At 43.3% G+C, this 21,977-nt stretch overlaps 1 protein-coding gene across 3 annotated transcripts in view; it reads right to left on the bottom strand.

Moving 5' to 3' along the window:
• Positions 1-21,977, bottom strand: part of tspan4a (tetraspanin 4a) — a 68,933-nt gene that overhangs the window by 5,283 nt on the left and 41,673 nt on the right. For all 3 annotated transcript variants that reach the window (XM_003969631.3, XM_029845744.1, XM_029845745.1), the window contains 4 exons: positions 19,302-19,493; positions 13,327-13,401; positions 3,153-3,254; positions 2,048-2,179 (listed from right to left, as the gene is read on the bottom strand). In XM_003969631.3, coding sequence (XP_003969680.1) covers positions 2,048-2,179; positions 3,153-3,254; positions 13,327-13,401; positions 19,302-19,493 — 501 coding nt within the window. The remainder of the gene's footprint in view (positions 1-2,047; positions 2,180-3,152; positions 3,255-13,326; positions 13,402-19,301; positions 19,494-21,977) is intronic.

The following is a 21,977-nucleotide window of genomic DNA, read 5'->3' as shown; positions in this document are numbered from 1 at the left end:
CTCATTTTCCAGCTTTATTGCATCAACTGTGTCATGTCTGACTTGACAAGGGAACCATTATAATCGCATCCGCTCGTGATGTTCACTCATGATGATGAGTTGGGGATTTCTCTGACATTACTGCTTACAAATGGATGCTGGATATCTGTTTCACCCCAATGATGAGAACTATGTTGAATGAAGGCCATTTTCACATTTTTATTCCAACAGTATTTCTTTTTCTCTGTGGACCCGAATAAATTAATGTTAATTTGTGCGAGCGGTTTTTCTTCCTTAAGGAAATGTACTTAAACTTTAAACATGCCTGTGCCTAATGTATATGAATGTGTGACGGATGCGTAAGTTCTTCTCTTCTTTCTGCCCGGCTGTCCATCAGGAGGAGGGTCCCCCATAAACCCTGGTCCTGCTCTGGGTTAGAGCCTGTTAAGAGTTGTTCCTGCCGCTGCTGCTGGGGTCAGGCTCTGGGTTTCTGTGAGGCACCTTCACACAACTGTGGCTGAATCAGATGCTACATAGATGAAGATGAGGTGAACCTAAACAGGACGTCCCTTCAGATTTAACAAATAGCGCTCAGGTTTAAACACAGAGACAATGTTTTTATTGTCTCTTCATTTAGGAAATAGTTTCTTAAAGCAGCTAATGAAAGCTGATTCAACAATATGGAATTTTGGGGGTGTTGGGGTCTGTCCCAGCAGCCACTGGGAGAGAGGGGGGATGTGTTTGCATTGTGAGGGAGTCATTCTACAGATGTACCAGAAGATGTAGTGGATCTGATTGGTGGGTTCCATCCCATCTGCCACATGGCTCGGTTCCTAAGAAGTGATCTTTAATGTGCATTCTCATTCTCATCATGAGTTGTTTTAGTTCTTGTATTGTTGATAGTTCATAGTAAAAGCAAAAGTAGAAATATATTGTAAGAAAATCTGTTTTCTGCATCATTAATCGGACTAATATTCCTTACTGGCGGAGAAATAAATGAGATGTATTTGAGTTATTTTGATTGCACTCGTTCTAGTTGGGATTAAAACACTTCAGGGTATACTTCAGGTAATGTCTGTATAAATTAGAGTTCTATTCAGTCAGAACAGAGCACACTTTCCTAAGGTTAATGTGTGTGCGAGGCAGCGGGGGCAGAGGAGGCGTACGGCATAGACCTCTGATCTGCTTTTGCTCTTGCATTTTTGTCAGTAGGTTATGGTGCGAAACACCAAACCTGTGCATCATCTGTTATGTTTACTAGGCTGTTTCTGAACCCTGAGTCTGAGTCTTTTCAAGAAAGGAAGGAAAGAAGAACGCTATATAGGTCAGATCAATTATGATCCTGAAACATGGGACCAGATAATTGGATCAGATTAAGAACCAACGTTCAATGTTCGAAATTTGCATTTAAATGAAAAATTGCCAAGTTTGTGAATAACTGTCTCTTTTCTTCCTGCCAGTTTTTCTTTTTCAAAAATGTTCTTGAGATATTGAATGAGCCGCTTTCGTGTGTAGAGTTCAAGTGGATCCTAATCAGTATTTACTAGTTGCAAAGCTTCTTTGTGCCACCTGCTGCTTTCATTACCCTTCACACATTCAGAGATTTACGTGTCCTCTGTATACCAACAGTGTTTTAGAAAAACAGTTTTTAAGCACTAACGTGTAATAACTATCACTCTTTATTAGCTGCTGACAGTCCAGTCAGACCTGATGGGAAATGCTCAAGATTTGATGCTTTTTGTTGAGCTACTGAAGTGAACATGTGCCGAGGTGAAAGAACAACTAAACTTCAATATTGCCTCATGGCAGCAAACTTGCCTTGATCTTTTTTTGTGTATTGAGGTGCTTTAGTTTCTTGTTTAGATTTTTAAGGGATAGTTTATCAGAATAAAGTCCGACCATGTATCGGCATTTTGTCCCATCTTGCAAAAATGTGAGGAAGTTTGTAATCATGGTTAGGAAAAGCTAATCCAAAGATTTCGGTATCTGTTTGGCCTCCGCACCAAAGGCGTGGCCAGTCCTCCAAACACTGGGGTTGTGTTTAGATTCCCTCCTTGCATGAACTCACCGCTGTCCACCACGTTCCTGGGTTGTCCAGGCCACAGTTGTCGCTGTATTCCAGGCAGCAGGAATCTGGCACACGAGAGGCGTTGTAGACTTCAAACCAGTCTGTGTGGTTGGTGACTCCACAGCAACGAAACTGCGGGACAGTCGAAACCGATATATCAAAGAACAATCCCTCATTGATAAGCCAGCGCTGATTACCCGCCAAGAATGAAAAATTATAAACATAAAAAGCAAGCAACTGATTTGTCCTGAACAGATTTAACCTTCCTGGTGATGATCCATTTTCTATTTTGAATCAATTCATCAGTCCAGTAAACTATTTCAGAAGGCTTCATTCTCCTGATTTCCATAAGTGAGATCAAAGTGTTAATTCACCACCATCGCTGTATTTATCTCCCTTTACCTTTAGCAGTTTCTCCTTTTTTACTGTTCTTGTCATCTATTCTGATCATTTTCTGGCTCCTGTTTAACATTCAGAGGGAACTTCAGGGACTGTGCATATCACCAGTCCTGTGACTTTGCATGCATGATTCATTTGTAGAGAATCTCTAAAGCGGCAGCTGACTTTTAATAGTCCTCTTTTATTGCATCCAGGCAACAACTCTGACCTAACAAGGACAATATTGCATCTCCAGATTCATACAGTGAATCCTTGGGCCAGCATCCTTTCTACATACCAAACGGTTCCATTTACATGCACAGACACAAGCGCCATAATGCCGACTGCAAATTTAAAAAGAATATGAAATGAGGGATGTCTGAGTGTGATGTGGAGAAGGGTTTTACCAAAGAGGGCCCATTCTCCCCTTTAATGTGTCCCAAAGACTGTGTTTGGACATCTAGATTTTTTAGATTTCAAATGTACAAAGGTAGAAAATCTAAAGATGTGAAACCTTTTTTTCTACTTGCTGAAGAAATAACACATATTTTCCAGCACAGCAAAATGGATGAAGCACCCAATCTGAGCTGGTTTGTGAGGTACCGGGTCACTTGGTAAATATGAGTATGAGGAGTTTTTAGGGCATCATGACCTCATGATGAGTGAGACTCAAAGAGTCAGAACTTCTCTTTTTTATCAGGTCTGGTCACATCCTATAGATTCTTACGTCGGTTTGAACGATCATCCAGGCGTTGGTCAGACCCACGTTTCCCTCTGTACCGAAGAGCTGCAGCCCATTTTTCAGATCCCTCTGAGCGTAGTGATCAATCTGGAACAACAGAAGAGAAAAATAGAAAACTATTGAAAAGATGTATTAGACTGAGCCACGTGTAATGGGATAATCTTATTTCTTTCTATGTCTTTCTCAGAACCCCAGACAGCAGAACAGGGACCTGCAGCATGCACCAATAATCGTTGCTAACAGCAACATTTTCAACATGAACAGTTAAAGGTTGCATGTAGGGTAATATAAGGGCCTGCAACAGGGAACTTCACCACTGTTCTGTAAAATCAATAAGCTGGTCTTTTGGGTTTAGTTTAGAAGCTCGGTTTCAGCAGTGCAAAGCTAAATACACAAGATAAAATCGTAACAAAATCAGCTTTGAGTTAAGCTTTGAATCAAAGAGGACAGACCGTATTTGTGAACACAACTCGGCGATAAACAATCTTGAACACACCGGGGCTTATCGCTGACTTTTGTTTAAAATCAACAGCTCCATCGGAGAGCAAACACAACCTGTTCACACACCCGCACGCACGTAGACACACACCTGCTCTTCAGCTATGTTTACGCATTTGGGCGATCGGTCTAATCAGAGATCAATCACGGTCCAATGACCTTTTGGCAGCCCAGACTGCAGGTAGTTTTGTGTCTAATACTCCTCGTTGTGTCTTGTGTTCTGGTTTCCTCCCACATGCGCATCAAATTGAACATGGGTGCTATGTGTGAGTGCATGCGTAATATTTGACTCTCCCCTCCCTGAGTATGTAAAGATGGAGCCTTCACAAGATGTCTGGGTGGACCAGATGAATCTCCATGTTTTGGAATTAAAGTCAGAGTGTAGGAGACAGACAGCATAAGCAATGGCTGTACTTGTACTAGCTAGTGATGGTGTTCTCACAGCCTTGGTCTGTCCTTTAATGACACCATGCAAGTCAAAGATGGTCCATCAATTATTTATGGTGCGAGGTTACAAGCAAAGATAAGAGATATACTCTATATACTATAGGAGAGCGGAGGGCAGAGACGAGAGATGGCAGCGGGAACAAGATTGGGTGCAGGAGAAATATAAACAGTATAGGGAGCAGAGCGTAACCTATATGGAGGACAAAATGCTTTCTGGGCAGATGAAAAGGTTTCATAACGTGCAAAGTGTATTGGAATCCTGCTGTTCAAAGGCAAAAAACAGTATTTGCTCCATGGAGCCAGCAGGAGACATGATGGAGACAAGGATGTAAGAAAAAAAAAAAGTTTTTTCCCATGAAACTATCATTTCTCTTTGGGATTTTAAATTCTTAAAACCAAATGGAAGAAAACATAAGGGGAAGATAATCTGCCTTTTATAAGGATGACCTGGGGGACCCTACGAGGTAGCAGGTCAGTGAACGCAGCACTCTGCTTACAGATCTCCTTAGAGACATGACGTCTCTCCGCTTGTGCTTCGTTTTCAGTCTGACATAACCGAAGCAGGCAAGGTAATTTCATTGGCTAACTGGCAGCAAGGTCATAGTTTTCCTTTTTTTCATACCGGATCTTTAGCTTTTTGCCATTTAGACTCCTTTTACTGTTGTGGCTGGCTGCAGTACCATGGCAACGATGGTTGCTATATCAACAGGCTTTTTTTTTTGCCACTTGCAGATTTACTAGTCTTTTGTATCTATACCACAGCATTGAGAACATTACATCTTCCATTTGGCATATTCAGTGTTTGAAGAAGCCTTTTTCTGTGTACATTTGAATTTACTGTATTCAAAGTAAATGCATTGATTACTGTACTGAAGGCTGTTCAACGCTAGAGAGTCTTTAATGGCAGCTAATCTGCTGAAAGTGGTAAAACTAAAGATCTTCAGGAGAACAGTTTGAGACTATTTAGCTGCTCACACACACACACACACACACACCTTTCCTTTAGGATAACACATTACAGCCTTGCTGATCCAGTTTATCGATCACAGTGTGCTTCAAACCTCTGTCTTTATCTCCGCTTAAATAAAGCTGAACGCTCTTGTTATTATTCTACATTCGTCTGAGTGTGTAACATAGAATCCCCTGGAAGTATGTGGCCATCACATGGAGGAGAACCAGAGACATGCTACTGCGGGCAGTGGACAGTCCGCTGGGCTGCTGAAAGCAACTGGAAGATGTTTCACCCCTCTCACCAAAGGCTTCTTCAGTTCTGACTGGTTCAGTGGGAGATGAAACCATTTAAGCTGTCTTTAAGGGTCTTTAAGGGTCTTTAAGGGTCATCAGCGAGACAAAGGTCCTGAGAAGCCACTCGGCGGACCTTAGAGAGAGAGTGGAATGGTTACAGGTGCGAATGGGTGCTTAGCTCAGCACTGTGTTATGGGTGGATGAGATGTGTGATGTGTGGGGACAACAGTTCTCATGTGCTCGTGTTAAAATCACACACTCCAAGGTAGTTTTCTCTGTCAACTGGACTGGGTTTCTTCTCTTGAAGACGTTTCGCCTTCTATCCAGAAGGCTTCTTCAGTTCTGAAATCGCTGGGGAGAGAGTTTGAAAATATATAGCCCCTGTGGACCATTTGCATGCTAATGATCCGGGTGGTCACCTAAAATCACACACTCTTTCAGAAACAGCTTTGACCGTTGTCCTTTAGGCACAGGTAACGGCTGGTTCCCATCCAGAGGACCCATATTCTTATCAAAGAGTTGGAGGGTTAGAAAGATTTTTCAAAAGAATTTGATCTAAAATGGAGGTCAAATTTGTTACTGGAAGAAAGGCCGTGAGAGAAAAGCAGTGCAGAGAAAAAAGAAGGGACTGACTGTCGATGGTTCACTTGTTCAATAAATGTGTTCCTGCCTGTTCAGGTGTGTTTCAGATCATCTCATTTAGCAGAAAACAACTTGTCTTTGCCTTCATTTTAGTAGTGTGAAATGCAAAAATGGGGTCACATTAACAAAGCTACAAGGAGACACATTTTTCATCATTACTGATGATGACATTCAAGGTTTTAACGTTTATTTAGATTCTCTGCCATCCTCACCTCACACTGTTCGGCTCCAGCTTCTTTCCTGAAAACAACATTGTCCCCTTTTCCAAAGAAACTCCAGATTAGATTTTCCCATTCGCCGACCAATTTGGAATTCTTTCATAGCTGATTATTCCATCTGCAACCTACCGTGACTCACAGTTTAATTCCCCTGACTTGAGACATAAGCCCTAAATCTTTGATGCATTTCAGACAGGCTTAACACCCCTCAAGGAAATCCACATATGTTGTACCTGCGCCTGAGAACAGCCCGCCATAAACGCGAGGAATAACCCTTGAAATTTGAAGTGGAACGTGGACTCTGGGAGTGATCCTCAGATAATGAACGGGGGAACTAAGACACAAATTTCTTCTCGGGCTTGGGGCCCAGAATTTCCTTTAAATTATTTAAATTACATGGCGTTCTCCTTTATATTAATCCACTGGTGGGATCCCATATAGCTGCATAAATCAATTAGAATCCCTTTGAGGGTTACTTAATTAGAATCCTCACCAGGCGCTGAGTGTAATCAGGTCTTCATGAGCACTTTGAAAGCCGTGTGAGAGGACGGTTGATGCCAAACCAGGGTGACAATCAATCAGCTGTAATCATTCATTTGTTAATATTTGAAATTCCAACACATAGATCCTTACGTTCATGCACATGGCCCAGGTCGGCGCTGTACAACGTGTTCTGGGCTGCCACAGGTACAAGATTTAGCTCCTGAACAAACATCGTTGCTCGCGTTCATGTTTTAATCAGACACTTCGTAGCTCACGAGGAACTGGAAATTCTGCAGGAGTATCCACATTTCTGCATTAATTTTCCAGATCGTTAGGCAGTGGTGAAGTAGAATCTGTGTTCTGTATGAATGGATGCAGGAACGAACACCTTTGTCGGACAACATGAAGGAGGGAGCGTTTCATCGTGCTGTGCGTGACGCCTGAGACTGGTCGACCTCCTGACGGCTACTGCAGCCCTTGAACCACCTCCCTGAACAGAGAACTCTGCTTCCACCAGCAGGAGGGACATGTCCATCCAGACTGGCTGTGTGAGTGCCCTCTTCTGTCTGTGAAGGGTTAGAACATCTGCTCCAGTGTTCACCTGTGGCTGACCCTTAAAGCAGAGCCGCTCTGAATCCCAAATGCAACCCATCAGACTGCTCTCATTGTGATGCTTAGGCTCCAGGGAACTGGAGAAAACCCACAGAGAAGACATGTCAGCTCCACGTAGAAAGGCCCAAGCCCAGGATTGAAGCCCGATCCTTCTTGCCCCAGATATTTATTTTAACCACCTGGAGGGGAATTCCAAATGTTGCTGCCACGAAGCTGCTGAGACAGGTGGAGGATTCCTGACTCCTCCCATCTTCAGTGATACTCTTGTTCTATTTTTAATGAATGTCTGAGCTGTGGGGGGGCAGAGGGCTGTTGATGTAATATCAATTATATTTCCACCCACTGGGAGAATCCCTGCACTCCTCTCTCAAGAAATACAACATTTTCAAATATCAACTCTATCGATTGGGACTGCAGCGTGGCAGCGTTTTCCCCGGGGAACAGAAAAACCTGCCCCCGGCTTGCCGGTACCAACGATCACAAGCAGCAGCAGAATAATTGCAATTCCTTGAGTCGCTTCCGCCTGCATCAGCTTTGCTCCACTGTGTTCTTTCATAATTGCCAGATTGCAATTACAATATTTATAATCATCAACTTTGGAGATCCTCGATATCATCAACATGACTCAAGCTGCTCCTTCATCTGACAACCCCAAACCCACACCTGTGAACATCCTGCCTGATTCTGGGCAATTCAGTTTGCCTCTCGTAGCTTTGACACAGGTGCATTTAGGTGCTGTTATTGGCCAGAGGCGTCTGTCTCCTGTCATTTCCCCAGATGAAAAGTTTCTCAGCCCTGAAATTTGTTCTGATCGCGACGACGTGTTCTGATATCCCTATAAGTTAAAATGTTAGAATGGCTGATGGCGAAGCCCTCACCATGTGGGGAGAAAAGGAGGATATGAGGTTCAAAATGGGATTTCTGAGGGTGGTCTGTGTTGTACAGCATGTGAGGTTTTAGCTATTTTAGCTAAAAGGTTTTAGCTCTTTAGTTTGCAGACTGAGTGGGTTTGATATTCAGGAGCCCACCTGGATTCAGAAATAAGCCATGTCAACAGAAATTACCATGAGGCAGCGACTGACTGTTAAAATGGTGTTTTATTTCCAGACCCCTTCTAAAGAGCTTTACACAGAAATCAAAACAGACTTCTCTTGAGGGAAAAGCAGAATAGCACACCAATCAATAATTAAGCTATTGTGTGAAACTAGCCCAAAAATATAAACGGATAAACTAGAGATGTTTCTTTTAGGTAGGAATCATTTATGTTGTCATGATTAAAGGACTTATTTGCTGTATTATTAATATTAGTCTTTGTCTCGTGGTTTATGAAGGTCGTTGGTTCGATTGTGCCTTTGATAATGAGCCACCGGTCTGTGCACAGGTGACCTGCAATGCAAAACTCTTTGAGACGTTGTAGACGGCTGGAATAAATACAATCGAGTTCTGACAGGACAATTTGGGTTTCCAGTCTTCCAGGTACAAGAACACCTCAACGGAAGAGAAATGTGTCAGCCAGAAATAATGAAACTCAGTCTAGTAGTGAAGGAAATTACAAAAAGTTCAATTCCTCTAGAGACAAATGTAGGATTTCTGATCTTGGGCTATTTAAATGCAAATCAACGGGAATTTAACTGCCAAAACTGTTGAAAGTTTTTAATTCAACACATCGGTACTTGAATACGTGAGTACTGACGCATTTATGTAGTGTGCTAACAGCTGAACTGTGTATCAACATGCAAAATGGGTGAATATTATTCAGCAGGAAGCTCTGTGACCACCTCTCAGAGTCACATACACAAATTGTCTATCGACCTAATGTTTGAACATTTAGACTCCGTTAATCAACGTATGACTGTTTTACAGTGTAGTTGAACCATAATTACGAATAGTTAGTTTATGCTGCAGCTAAGAGGGTAAAATGAGATCTTAATTAATTCAGCAGGACGCACTGAAGTTTTACAAATGACACCATCAAAGTGAAATACACACATCGGCTGTCACCTGTATGGGAGCCCCCATGGCTCATTTTAATGGGTCGGCTGCCCCCTGGGTCAGAGAATGAGCTCTTTCAGAATCCAAGCTAACCATCGCTCTTCGTGGCTCTCTCTTTACAGCAGCTTTGCCTTACCTTGACTCGTCCCAAAGCACACAAGCGGACAGCAAATCACATGTACCACAGGCCCGTGACAAGTACCTCGTTCAGACATAAACCAGTGAACTGAGGAGGGAAATAAAGCCCGTCTGCTGCACTGACCTCATCGAGAACGTCACGTGTGAATGTAGATGATCCCAGCAGAGTGAGCCGTGCAGCACAGTAGGTAGTCTGAGCATTCATGCTGGTTAATTGTACTGTGGTGAACTAAAGTGTCACGATTCTGCATTTGAATGAGCAGCAGCATCACTTTAGTGGATGGAATAGCTTGACAGAAGGTGCTGGTCCTGCTGTGATCAAGATTCTAATTGCTAGCAGGTCTCAAAATCAAATCGCGGTTATAATATAGTTATCTTTTCACTGAACGCACCTTTTCAGGGTGAAGAAGGGAGGTGAGTGGCATGTGCAGGGAAGTGCTGACATGGGGCTGATTAAGGGAGACTTTTCTCAAATCTTTACCCATCAACGTCAGAGTGGAAGCTGTTTCTTGCTACGGGACTGAAGTGCTGTTTGAAGTCAGAGATCTCTGCAGATGCAGCAAAGTGATGGATTTGAATCTGGGAAGAGTGCTCATATATCGCATATCTGACTGATGTCTTCGCAGCAGCCCACAAGCAACTCTTAATATTTGGCTTATTTAAAATGAAGGGATAAATCGAGACCTATTTTACATCCGGCGTGGAAAAGGCCTCGCTGATGTGTTTGGTATAATACGCTAACATTTCATTGATCTGGTTTTGCATTATTTATATCGTAGCCACTAAGTTCTATCAATGTGGTTGCGCAACAGCTTTATATACCCCTCGGAGGGGAACCCATTAGACCCGGGCTGGAAAATACATTCCTACCAATTAAGTGTCAGCATTTTTACTTGGAGAGTTTCATTTTAGTGTTTATTCTATTACCTCTGCTTTTGTTCCTGACCCACAAAGGTCCCTGCAGGGTTGTTAGAATAATGAATCAATATCTAATTTTATTAATTTCCTAGAATAATGACGGTTGGTCTCAGTCTAGGTGGCAGAGAACAGAAGTCTGAGCTCACAAGGGCGAGGTGCAATTGATTCAAGGTCTCAATCAGTGTTCTGAAGCCTTCTCTGATCGAGACTGTTTTTATGTTCTGATGTGGAATAAGCAGACAAAGCAGTCTTGAGGGTGTCTGAAGATGAATACACGTCTCCAGTCATGATGAGGCTTTTTATACAACCTTTTAATATCTTAAAGATGCTGTCACAGCGGTCAGCACAGTCAGCTGAGCAGGAGGGTAAATGGGTTTTATTCAGGAACCTTCTCCAGACCCCTTTTCTCACTTACCAGAACCTTTAAGATCGCAGTAAACATGTCATTATTTTCTCAAATCGTCAAATGTGCATCTTTTGTGTGCCCTGACTCTCGAATTAAAACATGATTTGAAAAAAATAAAGCAAAAAAGAGAATAGCAAAGAGCCAATGAAGCCTTAATTAGATGGATTTAATAAAAGAGATTAAAAATATTCCAGTAGCCAAAGTGTGCATGCTTCTAACTGCAGTGCTGAAACATCGAGGCAGATTTTCCTGCCCTGTTCTGCTGCTGCTGCAGTCGGCCTGCGTTTGTTATTCCTCTGCTCATCTTTGTGCATGCAGTGTGGGAGGGGGGGGATAATTTTTCCTCCTGGTGATAATAAAGCCAAGCCGGCAAGGTTGTACACTCAGGCGGAGATGATAAAGAAACATCTATACATCAGTTTACAATATCATCCCAGTGAGTCAGAATCATTTTTATTCTCTCTGACACCTTGAGCCACAGAGGCTCCACTGGCGTTAACCTCTAAGGACCCTTCCATCATCCTCAGAGACCAACAAAGTGAAACAAACGGCAAACGTTTAAGCTGCTCGGAAGATCTGTGAGCCGTGTGAAATGGCTTCCAGCCACGTCACAGCTTTTTATCAGGCTTCAAGTAGGTGTAATATACTGGCTCAGTGAGCGTGACCGCTACTGAGGCCCAGAAAGGAGAGCAACCACGTGCACTGCTACGCACACCAGTTAGGAAATGGTATCTGTGTAGCGTTTCTCACCTGGTGTGTACAGCGTGGCTGCAGGTTATACTGGGAAAGTACCCTTTCATGGTGCTTTCTCACTTTATTAGCCATAAATTACCACAGGAAGTAGAAACAAATACTAATGCTGGGGGAAAAAAATCAAATCCCATCTAACCACTTTAAATGTTAGTGTATGAAATTTCTGCTGCTGGTTTTTGGAACGTGCACACAATTCAGTTGACATAAAAGAACCAGTATTTAAATCCAATAAGTAATGACTAGTTACACAAAGCAGCATGTAGAAACGTGGTAATCGTGGCCCCGGTTGGCTTTTTTTTGTTGCGCGAGTGATCTCCCTCGTTACACCAATTCTGCGTGACGTCCACATCATCAATAACTTCTTTCCGCCGTTGTCGCTAATCGCCTCCTGGGGAGGCAAGACTGAATAATTCACAGCTGAATAATGGGCGGCAGTAACATGAGGGGACAAGGTCCTGAGAGAAACAGCCAAGCATGTTAGAGATAACATTATCAAACTAAAAGAGCGCTTCAATTATCTCCCCGATCCTTCGCGGCCACGGATTTTCTTTTGTTTGTTCTCTTTTCTTCCGGGGGGTGGGGGGTGCAGGGGTTTACTAATGACCAACGATACACCACCAAGGACAGACTGAGATGCCTCCGCAGCAATGAAAGCATCCCAGAGTTAAAATAAGGCATCACAGTAACCTGGGGTTTAAAAAGCATCTGCTTTGGTCTTCTGGAATGTTCTTTGATGCCCCAACGCATGAATAATGCAGCACACATTGTTTAGAAAATGGAAATGATTGATGTAGGCGAGCGAGTGTCAGCGGTCGCACCTTTAATTACAGCGTTTGCATTCAGCAGAATGCTGAGAAGTCTCACGCACAAACTTTCCATCTGATATGTTGGAATTTTATCAGAATTACGTAGAAACAGGTTGAGCTGAAGTTCAGAGCAGTTTTCATGATTTCCTAATGAATAAAAGATCAGTCGTGAAATCAGTTGCTGTTGTTGTTTCCGCCTTCTTTAATTAAATTTGAGGAAATTAATTAAAACCTGCATGGACTTTACTGCAAAACGCTCATGAATTGCACATTTATGCGATTACGCGGGAAGCTGCAGCTCTGCATCAGCAGATAACGTAAGCAGCAGACTTTAAGCGCTTGGCACCTGCCTTAGAAGATACTAAAAGCATATTTCGGGAATTTGGAGTCATCGTGGCTCCAGCCTGGACCATTGTGATTCTCTGCAGGCTAATCTTACACATGCAGCCATTGTGAATGCCCCGTATCTGAGAGACGTCTGGCTCTTTTAGGTTTAATATTGTCAAAAGCCTTTCACACCATGCTGCCTTTTTATTTTTCATAATACCGTCCAAAATTCCAGCCAGCAAAACTTTAATTAAAAAAAAGAGGATTGGAGGAGTTTAGCTCATCCTTTGATACATTATTAAAATCCTTGAAAAAGCCAGCAAATGTTTTATCATGGAGCTTGGAGAGGAGCGCGCCTCCTCTTCTTTCTATTTACATGTGAAAAAGTGCAAATTCTGAGACTTATGACCAAACCAAGGCCAGTGGTATCAGGGCGGTATCACCCAGAACAAAGTGGAATCATTTCCAAATCGTTTTGAGAAAAATGCCGGCTGAAGGACTCTTTTCCACACACGTGAACTCCTCACAGGCCTCACCGCCGGGATGAGTCACAGTAAAATGACAGCTTCTATCTAAAAGGTTTCTTTTTTCTGCACCACTTATTATCTCTTGTAGCCAGAGAGGGAGGGAATCACGGGATATATCAGACATCAAGGGTTCTCCAGGCGTCTTACCTCGTCTTGGTAGATGAAGAAGAGCATGATGAACAGAATCTCCAGGAAGAAGATAAGCAGGAGCAAGATGAAGAACTGCGAGACACAAAGGGAATAAAATTTAACACGGCATTTATCTGCGAGGCGGAAGAGACCACTGGTGATGATGGACATTTGAGAAGAATGTGTGAAGTATAAACTGAAGTGAGGGTGGGCTTGAATTGTACTTTATGGAATGATAAAGTAAAATAAATAACAAAGGAATAAGTGCAGCGCTGAGGAGCTGACAAAGGTAACTAGATGGAGCGGCTGTGGACTGTTAGGCCTCACTATTTCATCCTGACAGACAGAAAGCAGAGCACCGGGACAATCGCAGCCGGTCAGACAGACTGGGAGGGGTGATATAGAGTGTTCCCCTCTACATTGGGATTGATTAAGAACCACGTTTTATCATGAGCCAGCGCTGCCGTGTGCATGCGAGGAGCTTCAGAGAGGGTAATAGATCCTCCTGAATGCCTAAAATCATTACAGTGTCATCCATCAGGTCCTCTGTCCCTCACTCATAATCGACAGTACGTTGGGGGGGGGTCTAAAGATGTTCCCTCTGTCTTTCTGTCCAGCTCTCCTGCTTGATCCTTCTCACGCATGCTTTATTTTTCTCCTTCTCCCATGTGATGCTTTGTCAGATGGATGCGAATCTGCATTCAGATGTGTTTTCCTCATTTTTCACCCCCCTCGGGCCTCAGGATCCTTAATACAAATCATCAGTTTGCTATTTTGGATAATAGTCCACCTTAAATCTCCTCAGCTCCTCTCTGGTGTCGCTCACGTTGATTCTAACATAATTATTTCTGCTTTATTCCCATTTGAAATAACAAAACGGTCTCATTTAAGTTAGAATGGAGATGAACATTGCAGTGTTTAATGATTATTTTGGACGATGAGGTTATTCTGGGACACCGTTTCTAGTGGCACCGTATAAAATAATGGCAAAGCTGTTAAATGAAGGGAAAAAAGCTGTGATGAAAAGCGCGGGCTCATGTCATTGTAAAAAGAGCCGTGTTTTCTGTCGTGAGAGCAGGTGTTGCTGGTTGACATTACTGACGTGGTGCAGCCCTCCTGTTTGTTCCTGGTCTCACCCTGAGAGTGAGGCTGTATGTGATAAACCTCTGCTTTCAAACAAGTTCTAAACTTCATGGATGGATTAGGCTCCAGCAGAGCCTAGAGCTGTTTCCAAGCAGGATCTTAGTTTTTCTTTTTGAGAGCCGGCCACAGAAAGCCTGAGACCACATCAGAGGGTCCAGACAGATTTGAAAAGTATAGATGTTGTTTTCTGAAGGCATCATCCTTCTTCTTTGTTTTCCAGGCCCTTGCTCGACAGTGGAAGCCGGTTCGCAGGAATGCCAAGTTGCCCCGGAGGTCTCTGACACTGGCTGCATGCATGAATCACTGAGCATAGCACGAGGGGAAGGTGGGGGACTGGGTGAGTAACTGGGTACCAGGCCTGGTGGTTCAAACTCACCTTTGTTCTTTTAAAGAGCAGCTCCAAAATATCCACAACTATAAATGTCACTGTTCTTTCCTGGCTTCCAAATTCCATATGCATTTTTTGGAAGGAGAGGCTCATCACTAGCATGATGCTAAACCAAGAGCAGAGAGTTCCTTTGAATGGTGCAGCCAAGCAGAAAAGACTCTTGACTTACCCTTTAGACAGTTGAGGGAAGCGCTGCAGCGCACGGAAAAACTAGAAGTCAAGAGTTCGAGCAGATTCATACTACCATGGGGGCAGCCCGACCTTCCTGCTGGATGTGTGCATGAATCAGTTCTGACATCCCACACAAGCAGCCTTGCTTCTCAAACCACTGAGTTATTTGAGTTTTCCAAGTTAAAATTAGATGCCAAACAGTGCAATATCCCAGCAAAATGCTGCCATTTTGACCCCGTTTTCCTGGCTGAGCTAACTCAGAATTTCCCTCCATGAAAAATGTGATATTAAAGGCGACGATGGTGTCATTTGTGCCTCTGTCGTGTTGATCAGTCTCTCAGACCACAAAGCGGAGGAACATTAAGAATGAGAAAGTAATTGTCACAGGCATGAAGAAAACAAACCAGTCTTATTCCCTGTGGCTCTCTGAAAATTTGCTCATTAATCTCCTCTTAAAAGGAAAATTTGATTCCTCTTCTTTAGACCACAGGCAAGAGCTGGACACACTGGGACTATTTAATGGGATAGTGGCCGCAGTTTGCCTTTCCAATATACTACAAGGAAACCACTGAATTACCTGCTAAATGTGTTACTGTTATGAAATTTCCTATTTCGTTTTATTGTCCAATGAATTACAGAAATGGGTACTGGGCACAACAGATTCATTTTTAACAACAAGTTAAGAAGTCATTTTAAAAAGCAAATTAAGTTAAGTGCAGAGAATCTAATGTGGTTGTTTTTTAAATTATACATAATTCATCTAAAGCTTAGTTGCAACTTCCCATTTACAATTATGTAAACATGTAAACAACTGGCTGAACTCTGTGTTTTAAGGAATCATTAGCTTCATTTAAATAGTTGCCTAATGAGACGTAAAGACCCTCGATTTATCTAGTTTAGCAAAAATCTCTTAAAATCTCAAGATTGTAATATGACGGGGTTTTGTGTGTGTGTGTGGGTGTGTGTGTGTGCTCCCTGTGATAAATTATTCTAAATAAGGATGCGGATCCCATTACGAGGCACCCAAACAAGCATGCGATATTCATTCTGGATCGTCATTATTCAAAGTGAATAATGGATCTGTGTGTGCAGCTGTGGCTCACAGCGGCACAACGATTCATAACAGCAGAAATAAAAGGAAACACCATAAGAGGGTCCTGGGCTTTACAGCTTAATAAAACACTGCCAGACGTCAGAAATGTCGTCCATAAATGTGCAGCAGTGGTAGAGATGTTCAGTTACTGCAAGAGACGATAACGCGGCTCTAAGAGCTTCACAGACGCATCAGATGGGCTTTAAAGGAGGTTTATCAGTGCAAAGAGCAGCTGCAGGCCTGGAACTGGGACTGGAGTCATTTATACATTTAACTTTTGGCAGATTTTTACATTTTTAAGCAATTTTTGAATTTTGGCCCCAGAGAACTAGCATTAGCGGCGCACCGCATGAAGAATTGCATGCGACTATGTTAAACATCGACAGTTCTGTTGTGCCGGTTCCATAATGCTTGTTTGCACAAATTGATCAAAACTGAGCCAATGAAATTAAATGTCAGAAAAAAATTGGAGCACGTGGCTGCAAATTAATCAAATTGTGGTGATAAATTACCTCTCCTGCGCTGGAAGTTGTGCTTCAAGCACTGGTTCCTTTACAGATTTGGGGTAAAACTCCATATGTAGGTGGTTTTGAGTCGGATCCCAGTCGTACTTGTATTAAAGTAAGCAAACTGTAAAACCTCAGGGCTCTGCATGGTCTGGTTTGGGTATGTTAGCAAGGCTTTAGTGTGTTATCTCGTTATCATGTTCATCCATGCTGCGGAGCAGCGTGAGTCTTGGCTGAGCGTGTTTGAGGTGAAAGCTGCTTTGTTTTCACGTGAAGTTCCTGATTTTCGGAGCCCTGTAGTTTAAACCGCCTCCTTTTACACCTTCCCCCCGTCATCTCGCCGCCCTGACAAACCTGCAGCAGGTGAGGCTCCAGACTTCAAGACTGAATAATCACACAATGATTCTCTGTCCTCACTGCTGCCAGCACCTTCATGAACGCCTCGTTGGCACATGGATCTATTTTAACTTCAGGTACAGTGGATGGATGTTGCTGCAGTTATTACGGTTTACTACGCTGATTGCACATTAGAGTAGACTCCGAAACCCAACGGGACTCTGATTAGGTATAAGGGGCAGTTAAAGGAAGATGAATGGACGTGGAGCACGCTCTGGCAACCTTAATTTCCCTAACAAAGGTAAATGTGAATGGCTGTTAAAGACCTCTCCCCAAGAATACTCCTTCAAAATACCCAAGGTGGGCTCGCGAACATGATCCAGGTAGACATTGACCCTCGTCCGCCACCATGTGGGTTTCAGGTTAACGAACCCAGCTGGCCATCATGTGAGCGGAGGACGTGGAGATCGTGATCAGGCCGACGGTCTTCAGCCTTCAGCACCCTCCTCTATGCTCTGACGTGTGTTTTCCCCACAGACGTGGCTCCTTCACACCTGTCATACAGCCTGGAGTTTGACATCCCTCACTTTCACATCATAATGAGCCAGGGAGTCACGCACAGCACCAGTCCTTAATGACACACACGACGGCACCCTGCTAATCATTGCTTCTTAAATACATTTTATTTCCAGATAAAGCCAATGCTTAACTGAAGCACTTCATGATTGCTGTGAGTGTGGGTGAAACACTGCTTTGGCCTGTCTTCTGCTTAATAAAGAGTGATTAAGAGGCCTACGACTGCGTTGCTACAGTGACTGTGGCACACTTGAGCTAGCGCTGATGTTGTGCATTTAGATGTAAAAGGATCACTGTCACTTCCACTGTGACACCACTCTTCCACGCCCGTATTAGAGCCATCTTCTCTGAGAATTGTCCCTTTCAACATCTTGTTCATACAATTCTAAAAAAAGAGAAGGAGAGAGAGAGATTGTGCTTTCTGTGACATGCGATTGTTCCCACTGTCCATTTCTGCAGAACCTCAACAGTCAGCACAACGTCTAATGCAGTTTGCTGCACCAGTCTATATTCTGTGGCCGCTGGCTCTGCTGAACTGGTGGAAGTGTTTCTGGTGCAGAAAAGCTCCATTTAGACTGTTCTTGGGTTTGAGGGATTGTGTATATTCTGTAACATTCGTGTGTTTGAAAGGTAACGATCGTTTGGGTTTAGTCGAATCATTGACGGCGAGGAGGCCTTGGAGGAGAATAACGACCTCAGTTTCATTAAAAATAGTTTGTGCAGGTAAAGAGAAGGTCGAGCTAAAGTGCAACTTGCATAGAGCCGACAAAATATAGATATTTGGCAGGTGGAAGAGAACACTCCACCAACGGTGAGTTCATCCGCAGGGCACAAGTAGTCGGAAACAGCTTTAAAGGATGAATGGGGCTTCAGCTTGTGCTTGCTGTTCGCTGCCGATACAATCACAGTCTGCACCCAATACGTGAGTGATGAGAAGCTGTTGATAGATATGCGCGTTTGACGGTCCTCCAGGAGCGAGGGGTGGGCGACAGCATTCATACGCTTTTCAGATTTGTCGGATGAAGAGGCTTATTTTCTTTTTTTGGTTCAAACTTTATTATAGCGCTCTGGTGATTTAAAGGCCTCAGCAGAACGTCAGAAGTAAAGCTGGAAACAAAGTGGCTGACTGTGCATTAAATAAGGTTACATGACGCGTTCCAGGCTTCTCGAGGAAGTGAAACGTCTCAGAAATCATCCAGATCACATCAGATTCCAAACATTCTTCAGCGTTATTGATTTTTATTGCTGCTGCAGATAGAAGCTGATATTTTCGCAGCGAGCGCAGCAGCAGGGCCCGACGGATCCATCCTCTACTCTGCACCTCTCGCCACCGATCAACGGGTTAATCAGCCCTGAAATTTGAGGGGAGGAAAAGTCTTTTCTAATCTCCAGGAAGAACGGCGGCGCTGCCACTCATTAGGGCAGACGTATAATTCGTTATGTGTCATTACGTTGGCATGGCACAGGAATCCATCTGATCACCATAGGGAACAAGTCACGGATCAAACTAATGATCGACGCACAGATTCAGCCCCACACAGCTCATAATTACCTCCTGCTGAGCCATTTTTCTTATGATTAATTCTGTTTTCTCTCCACTCAGCGAAGTGAGGTTTCTTTGCAGGGGGATGTAGAATCTAAAAAAATTTTTGGCTAACGCCGATGTGTGTTTGATTTGTGTAGAGAAGAGCGAAACGGGGTCGTTTAAATGGGCGGTGAATGTGAGCTGCTATTCAGTAAACTTTTAGTGGTCAAGGCTACGGCACTGTGAAGTATTTACCGTTAGAAGCAGAGGACGACTCTCTTTGACAGCTCCGATGCATCCGAGACACCCAATCACCATGGTGATCGTCCCCACCGCGATGAGCAGGTTGGCTGCCGACAGGGAGGGCAGGGACGAGGACAGCGTGGCGAAGTTGCCCTGGGTCACCGAGAGCCAGACGCCGACGCCCAGGATCCCACAACCGCCCAACTGTAGGGGAGACAAAGATTTCAGCCTTAAAACTCCACAGCCAATCTCCTTTTAACTCGCATTTGGTTTTCAGGCTGAAAAGAAAATAATTGTGGGAAAGAAAATCAGCATTTTCTGAAATTTGATTTGAGGCAAGAGTGCAAAACCACCTGTTTCCTAGCAACCCACATCAAAGGAGACATTTTACACATGAAAAAGATTAAACCAGTTTCTTGTGTTGATTAATATTCTTATTTTTTCAAAGTGGGGGAAAATAGACTCAACTATTTCTAGTAGATTTAAGGGTACTGGCTCCAGCTAGCTGGGGTTAGCTTTACCATGTAGGACTTGGTTAGCCTGGCCTCTTTACCTTTAAATTGAATTAAAATAACATAGCTTGTTTTTGTAAGTGAAAATAAAAAGGTCTTGTCATTAAGGAGCTAAAGCGGTATAAATACGCTTAATGCTGGTGAGTCGAAGTGTTACGCATGTTGCTAGCTGTACGTTTACTGTAGCAACTGTAATAATTCTGAGTCATTCTGGTCTAACAGTTAAAAAATTTGATAATTGTCTTTATCATGTCCTCCACTTGGCTTATTTGCCAAAATGTCTTTAGAATGTTTACTCCAAAACTTTGAATGTGTTACTACTAAAATGTACACCCCCCTCCCCAAAATATCAGATTTTAACACAGTTTTAGCGTTTTAACCACTTTTTTCCTTCATCTGTCTTTAAAAAAAAAATCAAGTGTAGATGATAGAATGACACGACCTTTCTGCTTTTGTTGATGTCCCTTTTCTTAAGAATGTCAGAGGTGCAAATTTGAGGAAAAACGTGAGACTTTAATGATGCGCATTTAATGGGAAATTAAAACGTGACCTCCAAAGGTCCATCTTACGGCCTCTCTCTCTGGCCACTTGGCTCTGTGTGACTCTGCAGGAATCGGCTGGTGTTCCTCGCATTGTCTTTCTATTTCTAGCTATAACATATGATTATAAATTTAATGAGCTGTTGCGCTGGAAGTAGGGCAGGATGGAAATAAATACATGTAAATGAAACTGAGGCAGGTCTCTGTTCACAACCATCCTTGACATAGCTGGGTTTACTGGTGTCTCACTGGAGCCTTTTGGGTTTCACAAAGGACCCTGATTACGTGTGTGAGGTCAGAGCTTTGGCAGGAGATAATCAGCCAAAATAATCAGAAAAAATTACAGGGAGTTATCAATCAGATGTGTTGAACATGAATAAAGCTACTAATTAATTATGATGACTGTCGTCGACACAGTTGCTCTATCGAGGAGAGAACTCTTTTCAGGATTGATGATCTGATGGAAAATCCACCCTCACCCTGATATTAGGCAGCTCCCACTTGTAATCTGATTTTAATAGGCTGTTATTTAGAGTTTCTCGTACACTCACGCCCCAGCTGAGAGGATGAGGAGGGATGGGGGAAGCGGGTGGAGGTTAAGGCCACGCCTTCTGCCCGTGAGATTTACATTTATATTAATCTAATGGATGGATTTTGCTGGAGGTATTCTCAAGTGTAGTTGTTAGTGGCTGGAAGACTTCACAGGGCCGTTCTCCCTCTGCAACATCAGCACCGCTGAAAAATGCACATACATGCATGAGGTCATTAGTCTGCAGCTGGTTTGCGGTGACTAACTCCAGTCCCCAGATAATGGAGCCCAGGCCGGCACACCGGGCCATGGATCACGCTGATGGGGAGGCACCTGTTTATCTGTGGACACCTGAACCTACCGGCTGGAAATCAAGGTGTCTTACGTGTTTGTGGAGGAGCTCAGCATTTCTGCTGCCGGGAACATTTCCAGCTCCAGCATTCCATCATTATGTTATAAACTAGCTCTGCTCACTTCCAGTTTTCATTCCTTTATTTTGTTGTGGCTTTTCTCTCCGGCCCTTGTGGCAGAAGCGCCTATGATGGGGCGGTTTTTGACATGCAGCAGCAGCAGGCGGTCCGAGTTTCACTTTCTTTCAGATCACTGTTGGTTTGATAAGCCTCTCAGAAACCAAACAAAGGACAAAAACAATGGTTTAAGTGATTACAGTCACACAGATTTGCATTATTTAAATTGATTCAGCCATCTGGGCGGCTGCCAACAGGGTTAGGCATTTCCAACAAAGCTTTGAAGCCTTGAAAACAGCACACAAACACAGGAGCTGATAGCATCTAGGAGACAGTTGGATGTAAATGATACACAATGTGTGTTTGATGTGTGTTTCGCGTGTTCACTTAATGTAGAGACGAGCGAAACGGGGCCCTTTAAATGGGCTTTACTGGTTTCACCCTGGTGGTGGAGATTAAAGGTTGTTGGTTTTGAGACATTTCGCTCCAAAGATCAGTGATGCTTTTGATTTATGAAAGAGGTGGAAAGACTGAGGAGGAAGATGCGTTTCTCCCTGATTTCAAAGTCAAACTAATCAGGTTGGGAATTCTAAATCCGGCCACAGATCATGTGTCGTAATTAGAGATAAGTATTAGGGTGC

The sequence above is a fragment of the Takifugu rubripes genome, chromosome 13 (assembly GCF_901000725.2).
Source record: "Takifugu rubripes chromosome 13, fTakRub1.2, whole genome shotgun sequence".
Taxonomy (NCBI): Eukaryota; Metazoa; Chordata; class Actinopteri; order Tetraodontiformes; family Tetraodontidae; genus Takifugu; species Takifugu rubripes.
This window is presented reverse-complemented; position numbering and strand designations above follow the sequence as displayed.